At 48.8% G+C, this 20,288-nt stretch overlaps 1 protein-coding gene across 1 annotated transcript; it reads left to right on the top strand.

The window, feature by feature from the left end:
• Nucleotides 1-261: 261 nt before the first annotated feature.
• Nucleotides 262-6,116, top strand: VAX1 (ventral anterior homeobox 1). Its single transcript, XM_075107555.1, has 3 exons — nt 262-1,859; nt 3,725-3,912; nt 5,574-6,116. The coding sequence occupies exons 1-3, from the start codon at nt 1,622-1,624 to the stop codon at nt 6,114-6,116; spliced, it is 969 nt and encodes a 322-aa protein (XP_074963656.1). The 5' UTR covers nt 262-1,621.
• The last annotated feature ends 14,172 nt before the right edge of the window (nt 6,117-20,288 follow it).

Here is a 20,288-nt window from a genome sequence, read left to right as displayed (position 1 = left end):
GAAAAATTCTCAGGGAAAATTCTTTCTCTCTCTCTCAGGCCCCTAAACTCTTTGTGAATGGGGCCAGTGCAACATGTGGCCTTTCACCTCGCCCAAGAACCACTGCCAGACAGCCACACTCAGAGAATTGTTTGTTAATAGTCCAATTAGATAATTGCCATCTTTCACTCCTTTTGCTCTACATTTCCCATAAAGGAATGAATAAGGAGAGCAGCATGAAGAGGGCTTCTGCCCTGCAAGGTGACAAGAAGGACTGGAGCATGCTCTTTGCACAAGGCCATTTGCTTGAATTGAATCATTGTAGCCTAATCAATGGTCTTATTGGATTACTGGCTGTTGCGGTTCTCAAAGATATTGTAGCAGAGACAATGAAATAGCTAGAGTAAAACTTTTTTCTCCCTTAGTGGATCACGCAGTTGAGATTTTTCATGGGCTATCTCTCTTTCTCCCTCCCTCCCTCCCTCCCTCCCTCCCTCTCTCCCTCTTTCTCCCCCTCTCCGTTTCTCCCCCCTCCTGGATCCACTGCACACAAAGCTGGCTTTTTTTTTTTCACTTTTTTTTTTTTCAATGAGCAGGCTCTGCGAATAGGTTCAGTGTTTGTGGAGGTGCAGAATTAGCACACACACATGCACGCACACATACACACACACAGAGGGAGAAGCACAAAAAGCAAGTATCGGGACTGAAATAAGGAGAGGTAGGAGTTTAAGATGGCTGTCTGTGGGGAGACGTGTTAAGGAGGATTTCTGCTGGCCAAGATAACCTGCTACCTTGGAGAGATCTGCTTGAAGGAAGAACTTTTTGTGTGTGTGCATGCCGGGGATCTGTTTGTTTGTGTAGAATTCAGGGGGCTTTTTTTTTTCCACCCCCTACAACTGCATTTTTCCAGCCCCTCCTAGCAGCTTTATTGAGATTTATTTGGCGTGCTTTGGAGAAAGCCACTATATAATCGGGAGGTCAGAGGCATACTGAAGAAAGTTAATAATGGCTGCTAATGGTGCTAACAATTCAGGGTGAATCTTGTCAAAAGTTTTGGTTTTTTTTTCCCCTCTCCCCCCCCCTTTTTTTTTCCTCTCTCTCTCTTTTTTTTTTTTTCTGGAAGTCTCAGTCTTTTGATTGTGTGTTTCCTGAAAGCAAGACCAATCATTTCAGTTTATTCACTGGCTAAACTCTACTTGATTGGGGACAAGCACACAAACCATCCATTACGATCTGATATATTATCCAAACAATTTAGTGTATTCATGAGGTAACCTAAATGTGGAGGCTGCAAAATTACCCGTAATCAATTGAAACAGCGAGTGCGCGTCCCTCTGTGTGTCTAACAACTACATGTCTCTGTAATAAGGCAGACATTAAATCATTTTAGAGTTGTACTGTTGAGTACCTGATCACTGGGCGCTCTGGGAAGCTGGACAGTCACATTAGGACGCTGGGACTGAGGAAGCCGCTGCTTTTCCAGTGGGATAAAACCCGACCTTCCTTACTCAAGGTGCTTTACAGATCCCCACCGATCTGACCCTAAGCCGTGCAATATCCAGCATAGACTTCGTCTTCTTCTTCTTCTTCTACTCTTCTGTATTTTTTGTTGGTTTTTTTTTTTTTGTTTTTATTGCACTACATGTTTGGGAAACAAGACAAAATGGACGTTAGATGCAGTTCAGAGACTGAAGCTAACCGGGTCTCGAAGAACGGACATAAAGAGGGCAAGGAAAGCAAAGGGTCTGAAGGAAATATTTCTACTTCTTTTTTGAAGGATCAGCAAGGGACTTTTTCTGCCTCTGCAGCTACGGAAGATTGTAATAAAACTAAATCTAGTTCGGCTGATCCAGACTATTGCAGGAGGATCCTAGTTAGAGGTATGAGCTCGAGGTATTTGGCGAGGGTGGGGGAAGGTGAGCTCCGTCCACGCCTGGGAGATGTGTTTATTTTCTTGCTTTGCATTTGGTCCGTCCCTGGGTTGAAAGACCTTCCTACGGCTCCGGGGGAGATCTCCCGCACGCGGCCGGCTGCGCCCCGCAGCCCCGCGCCAGCCCGCCTTGATTTCGATGAATTTCCGCCGGCGGCTCGGGGGAAAGTTAAGCCGCGCTGGTTCCGCCCCGGCTTCGCCCCGCACCGCGCCAGCCCCGCTTCTGCTTTGGTTTTTTGTTTTGTTTTGTTTTGTTGTTTTTGTTGGTTTTTTTTTCCCTCCCGCTTTGCAGCCTTCCCGGGGTGCCGGTGCCCGCCGGGGCCGGCGCTCCCCCCGAAGGGGCCGCGGCTCTGCCCCGCCGCCGGGCGCGCTCCCTCCGCGCCCGCGCATCCCGCCGCCGGCAGCCGCGTACCGCGGCGCGGGGCTACGCTCCCCGAGTGGGCAGGAGGGTCCTCCGCCGAGGGCAGGGGCTCCCGCTGTCCCCCCACCCCGCGCCTAGCATCCCTGCAGGAAGGGCTGGTTTTAAATAACCATCAGCCTCAAAATCAACAGAGGGACCACGATGGGCTTTTAATTCTTTTCTTTAATAGTTAGACCTTTTGTTTTCCTCAACCCTCGTCTCCCTCCCAGACTAAACTAAATAAATCATTCTATTCCTACCTCTGTCCAAAAAAAAAGACCAAACAAAAAGAACAAACCACCACCCCCCCCAAAAAAAAAAACCCCACAACCAAAAACCCAGCCAAAACCTGGTGAAATTTCAGTTTTATTAAGGTGCGTTTTGGGGGAGGAGGGAGAGAACAGAATCGGAAAAAAATTAGTGCGACGCAGGCCTTGTAAACAATAATTAATCCTCGCGCGACCGACTGACCCAGAGAGGGGTCAGATTAAAATGATGTGGTTGTCTCTGATTTAAAACGTAGCGAAGAGGTAAAATAACGGAAAGCAAACTTGGGAAGGCTTTAATGTAACATGAATCTGTCTCCAGCTTGACAGTCGTGTTAAGAAGATTTGTCCCTCTTTCTTTCGGTCGGGGCTACCAGAAAAGTGAGGTTCCTGCGGGCTGTTTGGTGCCTTGTTTTACTGGTGTGTCCGTGTCGTGTCCCGTCCCCCCCCCCCCGCCTTCTTCTGCTTGCCAAAACCCCAAAGCATGTCCCCGGGATGCTGGGTGGGCTGGAGGTGTCCCCGCATTTCACGGTGGGCAGTCAGCCAGCTCGGGGGCAGCGCTGTCGATGCCCTGAAAGCTCCTGCCTGCTTTTATTTTCGCATGGGAAACCTTTTCTTTAAAAAAAAAAAAAAGGTTTTATATTTTGGGGGGCGGCTGGGAGGGTGCGGCGTCTTCCAGAGATCCCTAATCCGGAGCCCAGGGGGAACAAAGAGTAGCCCTGCACTCCAGGCGCGAAGCCCGGCCTGGAGGATCTCTCCCCAGCCGCCCAGAGGGGCCGTGGGTGATGCCGCAGTGTCGTACTGTCAGTGCCACATATTCAAGCCAATTCTTAAATGGGTTGAGGGGATTATTTCCAGAGCCCTGGGCCCCCACTGCCCCCTCCTTCCTTCTCTGGTTGGGTTGGGTTGGGTTTTTTTTCCCCTTCCTTGGGTGCAGTGGCCGGGTGCAGTGGCCGGGTGCAGTGCCGCAATCTCAGGGACCCTGCTCCATCCTGACTCAGCTCTCGGTCTTGGAGGCGCTGGCAGCGGCTCTTTCCCTCGGAAAAATAAAAACAAAACAAAACAAACAAACAAACAAAAACAAAACACAAAGAAAGATAGGAGTGAATATTTCCTGGGTGTAAAGCTGACTGCGCCTTTCTTTGCCAGATGCCAAAGGTTCAATCAGAGAGATTATTCTGCCTAAGGGGCTTGATCTGGACCGTCCCAAGCGGACCCGCACCTCCTTCACGGCCGAGCAGCTCTACCGCCTGGAGATGGAGTTCCAGCGCTGCCAGTACGTCGTGGGGCGGGAGCGCACCGAGCTCGCCCGCCAGCTCAATCTCTCCGAGACTCAGGTAGCCCATTGAGACGGGGAGCCCCGGCGGCCCTGCCCTGCGCCGGCCCCCGCTCCCTCCGCGGGACACCGCCCCTCTACCCCGGCCCGGGCATCCCCGCTGCGCGCCGGGCCCCACGGGTGGGCCGGCCCCACGGCCCTACGCGCCAATTGCGCGCCACCGCGCAGGCCCCGGGAGCAGTCGGGCAGGGGCGCGGGCCCGCTGGAGGGGCAGAGGCCGCCCCCGAGGTGCCCACGCGTGTCCGGTCGGGGGAGGGGGGCGCCACCTCTAACTGGGTGCGGCCAGGGAAGGGGGAGCCCCGGAGGCCCCGGAGGAGGGCTGCTGGCGGAGGGGGGTCCCGCGGCCCTGCGCGTCCCCTCCCGCAGCCCCTGTGGGTCTGCAGGCGGCCAGGCGGGCCGGGCCGAGGGGTCCGTGGGAGCTTGGCCACGAAGCCAAACCCCTCCCCGGGCCGAGCTGGCCCCGCGGGGCTCGGTGCCCCCAGCTCGGCCGTGCCGGTTGCGGCCGGGCGCGGAGGCGTGCAGCGGCGGCCGGGGAGAAGCCGGGGGCAGCCGAGCCGCTCCCAACCCGCAGCCAGGGCAAAATAGCTGCAAACTCCCCGGGGTGTGTGTGTGTGGCATCTTCCCCTGGGGGCTGCTGGATTAGAGACCTTTGGCCCGAGCGCTCTGTAGGGGTACAGGGCATGCGGGGACGGGACCCAAGTTTGGGCCTTATTTTGACTATTTGGGCCGTATTTCCGAGGGGGACGATCGTCCCTGCGCCCGGCAGAGCGGAACGGCCGCGGGCCGGGGTCGGTCAAAGGGGTTAAAACTATGAGAGAGTGCGGGAAAGCAGCTAAAAAGGCCAGACTTCTGAAAGCAGGTTTCATATTTCTGCAAAATATCATACAACAATAAGTTCCCCTGACAAGCTAATTAGCTTTTTTCTTTCCCCTGCCGGATAGGAATGACAAGTTCAATAGCTCGTAGGTTACAGAAACCGCCACGGGTGTTTTTTGTTTTTTGGGTTTTTTTTTTTTTTTTGGCGGACTTTTGTGGGTTTTTTTGAGGGACTTCCAGGATTCCTTTTTAAAGTTACATATTGTTTAAAATGGGTGGGGAGGGGAGAGAGCCCGTCCAGGCCGGGAGATTAGGGAAGAAGTGCAGAGCTGTTGTTGCACCCAGGAAAGGCAGCCGGACCTGCGGGGTCCCCGCCAGCGCGGCGAAGGGGCGGCTGCCGCCCCCGGGCCGCGATGCGCGGTGCGGTGCGGTGCGCGGTGCCGGAGGCCGCGGGCCCGCCGGGGCGCCGGCTGAGCTGGCTTAGGGCAAAGCGGTGTGGAAGGGGCTGGATCCGGCTCCCAGAGACCTACTGGCGTCCAATAAAATAAGATGAAGTGAGGCTAAAGCTGCAGCGCGATAAAACGAGCTAAGGGCTCCCGGCCTGCGCTCCGCTCCCCCCCGGCGCACCCCGAACGGGGAGCAGACGGGCTTGGGGGGGTGGGGTGGGGTGTCGCTTTGTGCGTTTTTAAGACGCTCCCCGGTTTTAACAAGTGCCCGGCCGGAGCCCTGCCGCCCGCCCCCGCCGCCTCCCCCGCCCCGCGGAGCCGTGCGGGGTCCCGGGGCACCTGGTGGGGGGTCGCCCGTCCCCCCCGCCCCGCTGACCCTGCCTCTCTCCCCGGCCTGCAGGTCAAGGTCTGGTTCCAGAACCGGCGCACCAAGCAGAAAAAGGACCAGGGCAAGGACTCCGAGCTGCGGTCGGTGGTGTCCGAGACCGCCGCCACCTGCAGCGTCCTGCGGCTGCTGGAGCAAGGCCGGCTGCTCTCCCCGCCGGGGCTGCCGGGCCTCCTGCCGCCCTGCGCCACCGGAGCCCTGGGCTCGGCGCTGCGCGGGCCCGGCCTGGCCGCGGGCAGCGGCAGCGCGGCGGCGGCGGCGGGTCCCGGCGGCGGCTCCCCGCACCCGCCGGCCGCCGGCAGCGCGGCGGGGCCTCCCCCCCCCCCGCCGGCAGCGCTGCACGGCGCGGCCGCCGCCGGGCACGGGCTCTTCGGGCTGCCGGTGCCCGCGCTGCTGGGCTCGGTGGCCGGGCGGCTCTCCTCCGCGCCCCTGGCCGTGGCCGGCTCGCTGGCGGGCAACTTGCAGGAACTCTCGGCCCGCTACCTGAGCTCGTCCGCCTTCGAGCCCTACTCCCGGACCAACAATAAAGAAAGCGCTGAGAAAAAAGCACTGGACTGACTCTAAGTAACTTCCCCGTATTTATATTTATAGTCTCTATTTGTGGCGGTATTTATGGGACGGGCGGCGCGGCGGCCTCCCCGCAGCCCCCTCCCCGGCCGCCGCCCCCCAGCCCCGCGGCGCGGCTCCCTCCGCGGGCCGGGGCGGAGCGGGGCCGGGGCCGGGGCCGGGCCGGAGCGGGGGCCCGGCGCCCCCGGGGCCAGGAGAAGCGGCGGCCGGGGGCCGGGGGGCGGCGAGCCGAGGCGAGGGGGCGGCGGGAGCCTGCGAGGGCCCGGCGGGAGCGAGGCAGCCTCCCCCCGGCTCTCCCTCCCTGCCCCGCCGGCCCGAGGGTCCGTCTGTCCGCTCGGGGGGCGGGGGGATTGTCTGTCTGTTCGTTAGTTTTGACACCGGTAGGAGAGGGAGAGCGGCCGGGCTGCGCCGCGGCCGGGCTCTTTCGGACCGCCGTAGCCGATGCCAGGCGAGGGAGGAGGATTTCGGAGAGAGGAAGACGGAGTCGCCAGGTGATGCCCGGGCTCCCCCTCCCCCCCCCCCCCCCCCCCCGGCTTCAGTGACTCCTAAGCACAAAGGTTTGGGGGTTCCACCCGTGGCCCCCGGTTCACCCACGCTCACGGCACTGCGGTCCCCGGTACGTCCCTGCCGTTTGCCCTTGACACCAGCCAGAAAAACGTCCAGCAACTTTTTCTTTTTCACGATAAATCTTGAATGTGGGAAGGGCCGGAACGGACTGCCTTGAAAATACACGCACGAAGCGGGGAGACAGAAACGAGTGGCTGCAGAGATTTTGAATAAAACTGTCTCCCCCTTCGAGATAACACAACGCCCCTTTTCTTTTTTTTTTTTTTTCTTTTCCCATTCCCACGGGCCAGTCCTGCGGACCTTATCTGCAAAAGCAAATCTGCAGATAAATAATGGAAGTCGCGACTCGTTTTGCATCCAGATCTGTTGCGATGGTAATTTTTCTCTTTTTTTTTTTCCTATTTGATTTTTCCAGATAATTCCAATGCGCATCTAAATAAAAAAAATCTTTAGCCTTCCTTCCTCCTAAAATAACCCTCTCGTATATCGCTCACACTTCATTTAAAACAAACGTAAAATATAAAAAGCGTATCTTTTGTTGTTATTTTTGTACTTTAAAATACATCTATGTAACAATATTTTTTTCCTTCTTAATTCTTAATGCTATTTTCTCCACAAACATATGTATTTCATCTTCTAGTATTCCGGATCGAATATTTCCTGTTCAATTTTGGTACTTGAATTTGCCAGAAAAGGGATGCTGTACTTAGCTAGTTCTTTGGGGGGGGGGAAATATTTCTTTGCTTTGGTTTTAAGTTTCTTTTCTTTCTTTAAACTTTAACACATGGCGTTTACAAAATGTATAAATACGTGCCACCAAACTGTAACCAAAAAAAAAAATTTACAAAAAGTGGAATGGTTGCTGTAGTGTATAGAATTAATTATAGACCAGAACTGGACAGGAGCTGGACAGAAAGAAAATAGTAATTTTATTGTAAATTATTTACGTCTGAAGTTTTTAGGCAACTAGTCAAAAAAATAATGAATGAATTGAGCGCTGAGCCCTTGCTACTAACTTTTGTTCTGAATGTTTTGGATATTTGGATGTTTTGTATTTATGTGGTGAGAGTGAAATATATTATATCTATATGATGATGGAATTAGGTGTATTTTCGTCTTATATTCGTAGCACCCAAATTACTTTCATCTAATATGTGCGCTGCCAAAAAAAAAAAATATTCCTGTCCCTACATAACCCTCCCAAATTATTTTTTTATTTTATTTTTATTTTTGAAGCGGGGGGTTGTGACGTCCATTCTGTGGAGTAGGATCTCTTCTTTCTGGGGCAGTTTGGGGCATTCCCGGTCCCCTACCTGGCTCCCACCCAGCCCACCACCAGCCCTCGGAGGGTCTCCCGGCCCCGCGCGCCCAATCCCCTGCCTGTGTGTGAGGCTGGGGTGGGGTGGCCCTGCGTGGGGAGGCACGCAGGGGGCCCGGCCAGCCTGGGTGCCACCGCCGGGCCCTGGCGTGGGGGGGCCGCTTGCCTCCGTGCCTCTGCTCCTGCCCACGGCGGGTGCTGGTACGTGTGTGTTACCTGTATAAGCCTATACAAACATACATACATATATATGTATATATATATATATATATGCTTGCATGCATCAATATGGATATTTATAAGTATTTATAAGTATTTTCCAAACGGCTCTTGCTTCCATCTTCCCTGGCAGCCCAACCCTGAGAGTCCTTCGCTGGGGAGGCAGTGTGGGGCAGAACGCATGCTTTTGAGGAGCCCCCCGAGGCCCTGGCCCCTCCAGGGCTGCAGTGAGGCGTTGAACTGCGACTTCCCAGGTCAAGCTGCCTGTGGCTCTGGGGCACCTGCCCACCCCACGGTTTCCCCCTGGCCACAAGTCCCTGGCACAGCCTCTGCTAGGCTTTGCTGTGACCCCGTCCCAGCCAGGGTGGATGCATTGCTCAAGATTAAGAGGGAAGGATGTGGTGGCGATGGTGATTTGGTATTTATTTTAAGTGTGTACGAATGATCTGGGGAAGGGCAACCTGAATTAAGGAGGGGATCACAGGTGATATTTGAAGAGGTGACATTGAAACTGCTGGTCACGACTTAAAAACTTCAAGGGGAGGGGAGGGGAAGCAGTGTTAAAAAGAAAAGAGCTGAGTGTGGCAAAACAGATCTGCCAGGGAGACCCTGGGGGAGAGGATAGTTTTCGGTTTCTGCCTTGCCTGCATGGACTGTGCAGCATCACCCGCAGCCCAGGACAAAGAGAGAAGCCCTGGCCTGACTTACCTTTGCCAAGGAGGCAATCGCCACCGCTCAAACCTTCCCTGGGCTGCCCTGCCCTGCGTGGGGCTGTCCTGCGTAATGAATTTGCCCTGTCCTGCAGAGACCTCTCTGCTGCTGAGATTGGGCCACTTCATTGCCCAAATCTGCTGCTGCACTGTCACCCGCAGGGAACACCAGCGTGAATGTGTCCTGCCAGAGCTGTCTCAGGTGCCTTCATCTAAAACAAGGATTTCTCTGCTATTCTATTTTCTTAAACGGAGACAGTAGGGGGGTTCCTGCCCCCTCACGCGAGCACTGTGAGGCCCATTTTCTCTGGTAGCTGGCCTGACCTGCAGTCCCAGGGCTGGAGCCATGGTCAGTGTAAGCTCTTTGCTCCCCACCTAAGGCAATTTAAACCAGTGTCAAGCTAAATTGCCAACACTAAAGCAGAAATTCTTATTTCACAGCTTTGCAGCTCTCCTTAGTAGAAGAGCTAGGCATTTTTGTTCCTATTCCTATTATTATTACTTATTTCTGAATATTTCCAAATAAGGATGTGCCCTGAGGTGTGAAGGGGCATTCAAGTAAAATAAACGCTTCAAGACATTTTTTATTTTTCCTGTCTTCTTCAAATTCCACCTGTTCCCCTGCTGTATTGGAGGCTGTTTCTGGGCTGGGGGTAGAGCAAAAGCCAGAGGCTCTCCACTGCCATGCAGGGTTATCACAATGCTGTTTCAGTCTTTGCTTGTGACTCGGGTTAAAGCTTTGGACCCCAACAGGGAGGGAGGCATTTCTTTTTTTTCCTTTTAAACTTCCAGCATCTCAAATGTGTGGGGTTCCTGGGTGCCTAAATCCCCTCCTTTCTGCAGGAGAACAAACTAAACTAGGATCACCTGATTTCTCTAAAAAGGGAGAGGGAAAACCACCTGTAGCTGTGTTGCTGCATAGGATAAGTTAAAAATCACACATATGCACATCAATATATACAGTATGTCTGAATAAAAAAGCCTGTTTATAAATAATAGTGCCATTTCTTTCTTTTTTTTTTTTTTTTTTTCCAACTACACCGAAGCTGTTCCGAAGCTGTGTGCTGCCCAGAGACACTGCTTGCTTGTTTTTAATGAAATGCTGAATTTCATTCTACTGGAGCAATGAACACAAACCACCTTACTGCTGCTTTCTGCTGAAAGGTTTTGTTGTGTTTCATGTGGTATCATTAGTTGTGCCCATCAGTGTGGCATCTGAGCTCAAACTGAGGAGTATTGGGCTCATGCATGCAGAGGCAGCATGTGTGAGTGTGGAATTTAGTAGGAAAGCAAATAAAATATAATTCTATCTCCAGCATGATTTTTAAAGGAAATCGTGAAAGTATTTCTGTGGCAGGCAGACTTTCTCAAACTTTCCTTTAGCAACAGCTACACGTAAGACTTAGGGTGAGCAAGCAATAACAAAGACTGAGGGCAGCGTGGGTTATTTCGGTTTGTTCAGCTAAAGCCAAGGAATATTTTCACAGGTACACGGACAGAGTGTCTGTTCCTGTGGCTCTCAGGAAGGCAAAACTCCCAGGATCAGCTCCAGAGCACCCAGGGTGAACACAAGACAATGTTAGCCAGGTCCATGTAGGGAAAAGAGGAATTAGTCTATTTAGAGGATTTTTTCAAAAGCATTTGCCCACCCACTTAACATAGGCCCCGCTTTATTTGCTGCTCCTCCATATCCCTCATGCCAGGGATTAGTGCAGCCTCTGACCACTTTGTCTCCATTTGCAACCCTGTCATCAGCCCAAGATACATGACCTTGTGACATGTAAAAAAGCACACAAGGTCCCTGATTAACTTCAGAGCATTTTATTCCTTTAGAGAAAAGAAGAACACTTCAAAAGAATAACTCTTGAACAGAATCAAGTCACAGTCACTGGCAAGTGTTTAACAAAATTACCGGGGAAGCTGAAGTGAAATCCATCGACATGATGCTGTGTATGTAGCAGCCGTAATACAAACTGTGGCCCTGGCCCATAGCTGTGGTCCAGAGTGCTGACTGGCACAAGCCAGCATGAAATGTTTCTGACTCAGATGTAAGAACTCTCTGATAAGCAGTTTATGGCTCACCTTGCTGCTTTTAATAATTACTGAGAAACTTAAGCACAGTGTTTATTATCTTTCCATACGTAGCTGTTACTGTTAATGCTATTCTTCATATCTCTGTAAGCGGCTGATTCTAATTTGAATGTTAAGTCTTAAACTTTTCTAGTGGAGTGAGTTCCACAGTCAATCATATATAGAACAAAAAATATTACATTTTGCATATTCATTTTCTACTTTTTATTAACATGAGTTGTTCCAAGTTCTGTCATTAGAAACAGCAGAACAGATGTTCCCAAGCTACCTTCTGCAACCACGTCTTTTTTAATTCTCTTTTACCATGTTACCTCTTCTTCGTCTCCTTTCGACGTGAACAATCAAAATCCTTTCAACTTCTTTTCATACACTGTTCTTGCACACTGCACTTAATATAACTGTTTGCCAGGAGGTGCTGCCTTTTATTTCTTATTCTCCCTGAGAAAAAAAACAAAGTAATAAATTCTCAGAGCCTTTTTTCTGTTCAGCTATCTGCAGCCCATTCTTCTGCTTGATCCCCCTGCTGTGAGCAACGATAAAAACGTCGCACCAGTAAGGAGTCTCCCAGAATACAAACCTTTACCTGACACATGGTGTTATGGCCAGCTCAAGAAGACTGGATCACAGGCCTCATCTGCTGAGCTGCCACAGCCTGGGGGAATGAAATGTGTTTTCTTTCAGCTGAAGCAGCCAGCCAAGGCATCAGATATAGCAGAGGACAAATAACACAGCCCCATCCATACAAGGCTGGTCCACAAAGTTTGTCGTGTAATGGGGTACATTCACCCAGTAGAAACCTATTCCTACAACCCAGCAGCACATCACCAAAAGTGCATGAAAACCAGACTGTGAGATTGATGGGAAACTGATTTTTTTCAATTCTATCCCCAAAATAAAAGAAAATGAATGCTAAGATGAACTTGATTTGTTTCTAAAGTGGGTATCCCTTACATATTCAGTGATTCTTTCTCTTGCTATTAGCCTGGCTGCACAGGGATCAATCTGGAGAAAATTTTGCAAGGGAAACCTCATGGAGTTCTTGTCCTTTTAAATACCTTTTTACAGTTTTGTTTGTCTTATTCTAGTGCACAGAAAAGACAGGGAGGGAGGGGGTAGAAAGAAACTCGTGCTGGCAAGTATCAAGTTAGCAAGTCAGGATCTGTGGCTTCAGGGATTCAGGGTGGACTTTGGGAAGGAAGCCAACCAGAACACAGACAGAGATGAGGAAGGTTACTGAGACCACACCTGGGAAAAAGTTGAAGATAAACATATGGAAAATCAGATGAAAGAAGTCCTCACCCTGGCTGCAAAAATGCTTCAGAGAGAGGGAAGCAAGTGAAGGACAAAATGCTGTGTGTACAGAAGTGTGGAAGGGTGTCTTCACAACTTAAACCCTAGCCTGAAATTAAGAAGAGGAGACCAGTTCTTGTTTCCACCAGGATTTCTGCCTGATCCTAAGATCATTGCTAGTCACTGGTCAGTGAGTTTCTTGCTGTTCTTCCTCTGAAATGGGAATACTGATACTCATCTAAACTTACACAGAAGGAGGTATCTGTATATACTCTTGCTTCAATGGAGGTGAGGCAAAACTGTGACCAAAAATTTAACAGCCACCATAGTCAACTCCAGTTCACTGTTTGCAATCATTCCCTCTCATTTACCCCAGTCTTTCTTCCTTTCCCTCTTTTCCTGCCTCACCTCCTTAATTTAAACCTCTAGACTGTGCCTACTACTAGATGGTCATAATCTCTCTGAGGCCTCTAAATATAAATTTTCATAAACCAAATCCTAAATGGAAATCAGAAGTAGGCAGGAGAATAAAGTCTCTTTTGCCATAAAGAGCTAAGGAGGGATAAACAATCAATCCAGGGCATCCTGAGTGCACACTCCAAGATAATCTCTATACTTCTCTGGACACAGCATTGCGAACATCCTCACGATCAGCTGATTACTGAGAACAATTAGTAAGTAAGAACCCATTTTATCAGGTGTTGAGGGAAGCTTTAATTATTCTCAAGCTCCAAATGTGAAACTTTATACCATGGCCACAGCTGTTAAAACAACAGAGCCTTATGGAAACAGTCTTGGATTACTGGCCTCATGGAGTGAAACATTTTTAATGAAAGGGATTATGCTTATTATTTCTTAGTGCATTGTGTCTTCTTAGATATTCTTACCATCATTATTATTATTTACCAAGAGAACTGATATTTACTCCCACTTAAACAAGTTCACATGCATATTTAATACTTTCCTCCATTGGCATAGTTCTAATATGGTCTTAGGGAAAATAGTATGAGATATGTGAATTAGTTGCCCTTTATTAAATCTAAGAACCTAAGAAACTTGGTGTGTTTTCTTCTCTCCCTCTTGCCAGTTCTTCTATTGCCTTTACTTGATGAAATCAGGCCCCTTGTCACATAGAGTTTAAATGGTGTTTTGTGAGAAGATGGTCTCCATAGATGGTATTGATACTTACTGCCTGCAGTCTTAGTATAGGTCATTTGTGTTCAGAGTAACTTTTTCATTAGAAGAGCCAAGTGGGGAAAAATCCAGAGGAATTGATGTAAACTTTTAAGCATGGAATCTATCTATTGCAAAGGGAAAGTACCAGTCATATAAGCTGTATTTCCAGTCTATATATTAGTCTGTATCTCATTTCCAGTATGAGCTCCTGAAGTTTCCATCCAGTAAGGCCTGTGATAGTCAGACTTAGTGGCAAAGCTCCTCCAGTGAAATGCCTTGGACTACGTGCACAGACCTTCACAGAAGCAAGGTCTAAGATTATACATAAAAGAAGAAATGGCCATCTAATCGGGCAGTAGAAACTTTTCTAAGTGTGTTCAATGCTGAGAACAAATATGTGAAATATCTGAGGAGACTGGTTTAATGGGGAAAAGATGAAACTCAATGACCATAGTATCTATGATAAAACTGTTTCAAAAAACAAGTAAAGAAGAAGTATTTTCATTCTGATGGAAGATGCCCAAATCCTGCTGCTCAGAATATGTCTCTAGAAACCTCTTACTGCGAACAGGAATTTTGAGTATGTGTGTCCCTTTTGTGGGCTCTGGGGGACAGTGACTGCTGTTTCTGTGATGGGATGGCGTTACTGTCTCAAAACCTCGCATCCGTCTAGATATAATTAGTATGAAACCTAAGGTTTGAGCTTTATCTTCATCTTATTATCAAAAGCTAAGACAAGTTTTCTAATGTTCTACCTAAATTTCTGTATGTTATTGTTGGACAGTCAGACACATGAATCTATTTATTAAACATATATACATTTATACATGTTCCTTTTCTGGGTTAAGTGTAGGTGGCCCGTCCATCTTGGTAAAGACTTTGGCAGGAAAGGTGACACATCATTCATCCCTACATCCTATCACTCCCCTTATCTAAGCCTTTGTTGCCCTTGGCTTTTCTGGGGGGGTCCAGCTCTCACCTTAGATAGAAAAGAAATGTTAATTTATTTACAAATCATCAAATGACACATTTACGATCCATCAAACACAGTGGAAAGATTCAATGCAACCCTCCAGAACATCAACTCAGCCAATGAGGCCTCAAGGCGTAACAATTTCAGACAAAGACTATCGTCCTTCTGCAGGAGTGCCCTGGGCACCAGTGATCTACAAAAAGAGGCAGAGCATTTTCTTTAGCCACGGCTGAGAGCTGACAACGTATCCGTGGCCTGCCAGCTCTGCCAGACACTGGTGCTGGTGCAACAGGAGCACCACCAGCCCAACAGGAGCACCACCGGCACAACAGGAGCACCACCAGCCCAACAGGAGCACCACCAGCCCAACAGGTGCACCACCAGCCCAACAGGAGCAGCACCGGCACAACAGGCGCACCACCAGCCCAAGAGGCGCACCACCAGCCCAACAGGAGCACCATCAGAACAACAGGAGCACCATCAGGACAACAGGAGCACCATCAGAACAACAGGAGCACCATCAGCGCAACAGGAGCACCACCAGCGCGAACCCTGCCATTTTCTCACAGGAGAAGCCGCTCCCGCGGGGCGGGGCGGAGCCGACCCACGCGGTGAAGGCCCCTCTCTGGAGCCGCGCAGGGCTCGGGGGCTGCCCGCGCCGGCAGCAGAGGGCGGGCGGGCGGCTCCGCCCGGGGCGCGGGAGCTCCGCCGGGGCCGCTCAGCACCGCGGACAGCGGCCGCCCCACGGGCCCGCGGGGCGCGGGTGCCTCGGTCGCGCGGGGCGGCCCCTCGGCGGGGCGGCCCCGGCCGGCGGCCCAGAGGCCTCCCGGGGGTCCTCGGGCCAGGAGACGCGCCCAGAGGCTTTAAGGCCGGGCTGCCGGAGCCGTAGGAAATCCGCCGTTGCCGTTGGCCGCTCGCAGAGCACGGTCTGGCAGGAGTGCGCTTGTGCCTTGCTGGAGTTGGCAATAGCATAAACAGAAGTTTGACTGAAATGATCTGGAGACATCTCAAAATGCATCTGTAATGGTAACGTAGGTCTTGATAAAACTGGAGTCAGAGGTTGGAGGTGAGGTATGCCATGAACCTCTTCCATCAGGGAAGAGAATTCAGCTAAGACAAAATTGATTCAGCTGAAAGCCTCTGCTGCAACAACACCCTTCTGTTACCACACCGCACACCTTCATCAGGCATGTTAGCCAGCTTTATTCAGCCCTGCTACTTGAACTATATTAGCATCTTTCCTAACCTCCAGATAATCCAAATGTACGTGAAACACACTTTTGTCCTGTCACAGTTAACAGGAGCAAGCTCACAACCTTGACATCACTTAAAAGAGAATCCTAAGACCTATAGGCGATCAGGATCCTTACATAGAAGCATTTGCTGCTCTTTCCAGATCTATGGTTGCGTATCCGGGAAACTTCTAGGCAGTTTCACATGGTAACAGATTCAGCAGGGCCAGAACGTGCAGACCTTGGTTGGTAATCAGAGAGCTCCAGTTCTAGCATTCCATCCATTTGCTTTCCCTTTCCACTCTGCTCCCACTCTTATTTAGTGCGTACTGTAAGATTTGCAGGTAGCAACTCTCTTCTGCCATACATTTGCATAATTAGGCCAGTCAGTAAGCATTGCTTTAATATGAATAACAATAATAACCAGCTTTTCAGTCCTTGAGCGTATTGTAAAGACTGAAAACTCTACAGCCAGAAGTTCAAGCCCTTTAATGAATTGTCATGCTAGTTTATATTAAAACCAAGATAAATGAAAATTTCCTACCTGTTCATTTGGTTTCAAGTGTAGAGATCAGACACACCTCTTTCTAGATGCATGTGGATACACCACCACCATAAAACACCCTTGCTGACTCCTATGGGACTATATTAAGGAAGAAAAGATTTACAAAATACACCTGTTTGAGAGCTTCCAAGAAGTTTAATATCTGGCTATATATACACATATGCATGCTTCTGTTAAGAAGGATCCTTGAAACAGCCTGTACTCCATAGCTTATTGGTGTGGATATGCACATAACACAGGAAAAATTGCAGTGACAAAGAAAATTTTGCAGTGCCCATTTGTGCTAGCCAAAGCAGTGAGAATCCCAACAGCAGGGCTAATCCAGCACAGACATTTCGACAACAATAAAGGAACAAATGCATGAAGTGCCTCCTCTCCCCAGAGCTGCATCAGCACAGAGGGGTCCCTGAGGAAATATTTCTGCCTAAAGTAGAAGATGGGAAGACGGCAAATACTGGCTTTTTCAAACCAGGATCCTGAGATGGCTCTTGTGCAGTAAACTTTGGTGGAAAGCAGATTATTTTTTACCTTGGGTACTCTGAAATGTATTGCCTAAGATTTAAAGGCAGAGAGTAAACAAAACGTTCAGCTAGAATTTTCTTGACATTTTCATGATGAATTATTAGATGTCCCATTGTAAATTCTTGATGTGTAAAGATCACAATGTCACAAGTACCGAAGAAACGGAAAACACAATTCAACTTATGTAAGATAAAATCCTTACATATGATCTGCTTCCTGTCTGTCACCTTCAGATTAAGAGGGCGAGGGATACTTGCAGGGTATGATTTAGCAGGTGGTGGTAGGCAGCACAGCGTGGAAATTACCCAACCGTGTGTGTGTTAATATCAAGTCTATTAACTCCTGGCAGCCTGGTCTGGGATACCAACCAAATGAGTTACTCACCTTTAAATACATTTTGCGACAATGCTAGTAAGCAACATTTTTAGTCTTGATTAATGTAAGAGTTAATCTGCTGGTGAACTCCTAAAGTAACTTCCTAGAACTGATGAGTTCTGCACCCCAAAACAGAGCAGCCTTGAATTCCACTCTTTCCGTAGGTAGAACTGTGTATTATCTATGGACCAACTTTCCTCTGTATTCAGGATTATTTCAGGGCCAGAACTCAACAGAATCCAGTTGAAGTGTTGTGTTCACACGTGAACAATAATTGTAAAAGACATAGAAGAAACATTGCTTCTGGAGCAAAGTGTTCCATAAATGACTCATTAAAGGTCAGCTGAAACACCAGACACTGCCTAAACCAGAATGCTCACTGGACGGTCACTAGTTGATATAATACTACTTGGTCTATGTTGCTATGTAATAATATTCAGCTCCATGCACACCCATGCACAGAGCACTTTCAGAGAGGGAAAGAGGCACAAGCAGCACCATTTTTTCATGGGTTATCCTGCAAACAAGTGTATTAAAAAGAGTCAAGAGTAGTATTTTCTAAAATGATGTAGAAAGAAGAGATATCCTTAATTGGAAGGAAATAACTTGCCAGCCTTATATGGCCAGCCATTTTTGATGAGGAGAGTAAAATTTTATAAAGACAAGTTTGGAAATCTCTCAGTGGAGGACTTCTAGCCTGTATCGTAGAGATGCATTGGAAAAAGCTGAAGGTTTTTTTTTTTTGGAAAAGGCAAAAGGTTTTGAAGCCTTTGAGTATAAATTACTATTTAGCTACTACTTAATACTGGAGTATGACCCCGCAGCCCCATTTACCACAAATTTGTGCTGACTGTATTTGGCAACACAAGGCCTTTGGGGTCAAGGTGCTTAGTTTCCATAGTTTCCAGTTTTGCCTTTTGGTCTCAGAAATAAGGAAGTATTTCAAACCTTGAGCTTAAAAAAAAAAAAAAAAAAAAAAAAAGAAATGCACAGGAGAGCCAACTTTTAAATGAACTGGAAAGATTTTATGAGGACAGAAGATCAACAAGTGACCAGGACTCCAACTGTGAAAGAAAATGTGAGAAACAGGCACCTCTTCCAGTGTGAAATTGGTCTAATTCTTGGGGCCTTTAGAGTGGCAGTATCAAACAACTGGCCAATATCATGTACACTTTCTGCCATCCACGTGGCATCAACTCCATTACCACATTCTGTGAAGCAGTCAAATTTGCCACAGGTGTGTTTAACCCCTCATTTGAAAGTGGAGATGGATTTTTTTCCCCTCACTGAGGGTCGAATGTGCCTTTCCTAACGCACCTGGGAAGCCAGTCTTAGCATGCACCTCAGTGCTACACACAAATAGCTCTGCAGAAAAAACTCATACAGCCAGGAGCTGTTTGAAGCAGGGATGCAGATGTACCTGATCTTAAAGGGGGATTATAAGAAAGATGGGTATAGACATTTTAGTAGTGCCTGTAGCGACAGGCCGTGGAGTAATGGTTTTAAACTAAAGGAGAGTAAATTCAGACTAGATATAAGGAAGATATTTTTTACAATGAGGCTGGTGAAACACTGGCACAGGTTGCCCAGAGAGGCAGTAGATGCCCCATCCCTGGAAACATTCCAGGTCAGGCTGGACGGGGCTCTGCGCAGCCTGATCTAGTTGAAGGTGTCCCTGCTCACTGCAGGGGTTTGGAGGAGATCACCTGTAAAGGTCTCTTCCAACCTAAACCAGGTCTCTGCCAACCCAAAGCATTCTATGATTCTGTGATCGCCGGGTGGTGGGTGCATCTGTGGGCAGGTGATGGGTAAACCTCCAGACTACAGCTGTACCTTGAAAGAAGCACCTACTTCAACAAAGGTCCAAGCCAGATAATTATAAGTTGCTGATCGTCAGTACGGGGCTTGCAAAAGGGGTGAAGGCTGGAGCACTGCTTTAGATATTTAGACATCAGATCTATTTGCTGGATTTAATTTACAGTGTCTGATAATGTGTTTTTGTAGTTTGGAGGATTTCTAGATACAATTAATGAAACAAACTAGAACTTTGGAAAACCCAGACATGAACTATGCTTCACAGATTCATCATGTCTTTTCATCTCGCTCTGATTTGCACCGTCACCTGGAGGGAGGGTAGGTGTTACTAAGTCTGGTTGATGGCTCTGCCAGCACTCTCAGCCTGCGCTTGCATTGTTAAGACTTCAAACAAATCTGCTACTGCAAGATACCTTGATAGTGAAAAATGCAGTATGTAGAATAACTCCTCCTTGTCCATGAAAAGTAACTCTTTGGAGTCCAACTGCCTCTACTGTTTTATTGACAGCATGCAAAAGGAGCATTTTGAGGTGTGTGTATGTATGCCTGTGCAAGTGGCTGTGTCTCTCTCTGGTGGGCAAGCCAGGTAAAACTGCTTCTCAGTAAATGTGCAAACACAGAGACACAGGACTGCGTGATTCATTAAACCACTGATTCGATGCCCTTAACAACACAAATTCCTATCAGATCCCAGCTCACAAAGCAATATTGATCATCTTTCTAGAGGGAGGAACATTTTGTCAAGAAGCTGTATTTCAAGTAAAATAACCCTCCAAGGAGCATTCACTTTCAAATCAGTAACGTGCAAGTATAGCTGACTCACAAACAGCAGCTAGTTATATACGCAGATTTCAATGAGGCTTTTAGGAGAAACAATGGGGCTGTTTTTAAGCACGGTTGCCCTGTTGAAGTGCATGTCTCTGAATAGATACAATGCTGTAGTGCTGAATGGATTCAATGCTGCTGTCTCAAACATGGCCAGGAGTGTCTAGAAGTGGGTGGAGGTAGAAAGAGCTGGTGGGACCCTTCTTATAGTTGACTCAGGCTGCCTCCTCCAATCCTTTTTTCGCTCTGGCAGGGGCTGAGGTTTCCTTGCCCTTTCCCTCTGCGACAAGCTTCCTTCTCTGTATAATATTCCCTGTCTGGAAATAATAAAATGAAATTTAAAAACCATGGGCTTAAAAAATTCAGGCATAACTTTGTCTGAATGAGACATCTGGGTAACAGAAGACTCTCCTAAGGGAAGTGAGTAATATCTTGGCACCTTGGCTATTTGACACTGGGAAGGAAAAATACATACACAGATAGAA

This window comes from Phalacrocorax aristotelis, chromosome 12, assembly GCF_949628215.1.
Source record: "Phalacrocorax aristotelis chromosome 12, bGulAri2.1, whole genome shotgun sequence".
In the NCBI taxonomy this organism is placed as follows: Eukaryota; Metazoa; Chordata; class Aves; order Suliformes; family Phalacrocoracidae; genus Phalacrocorax; species Phalacrocorax aristotelis.
Note: the sequence above shows the minus strand (reverse complement) of the source record. Positions and strands in the feature narration are given on the sequence as shown.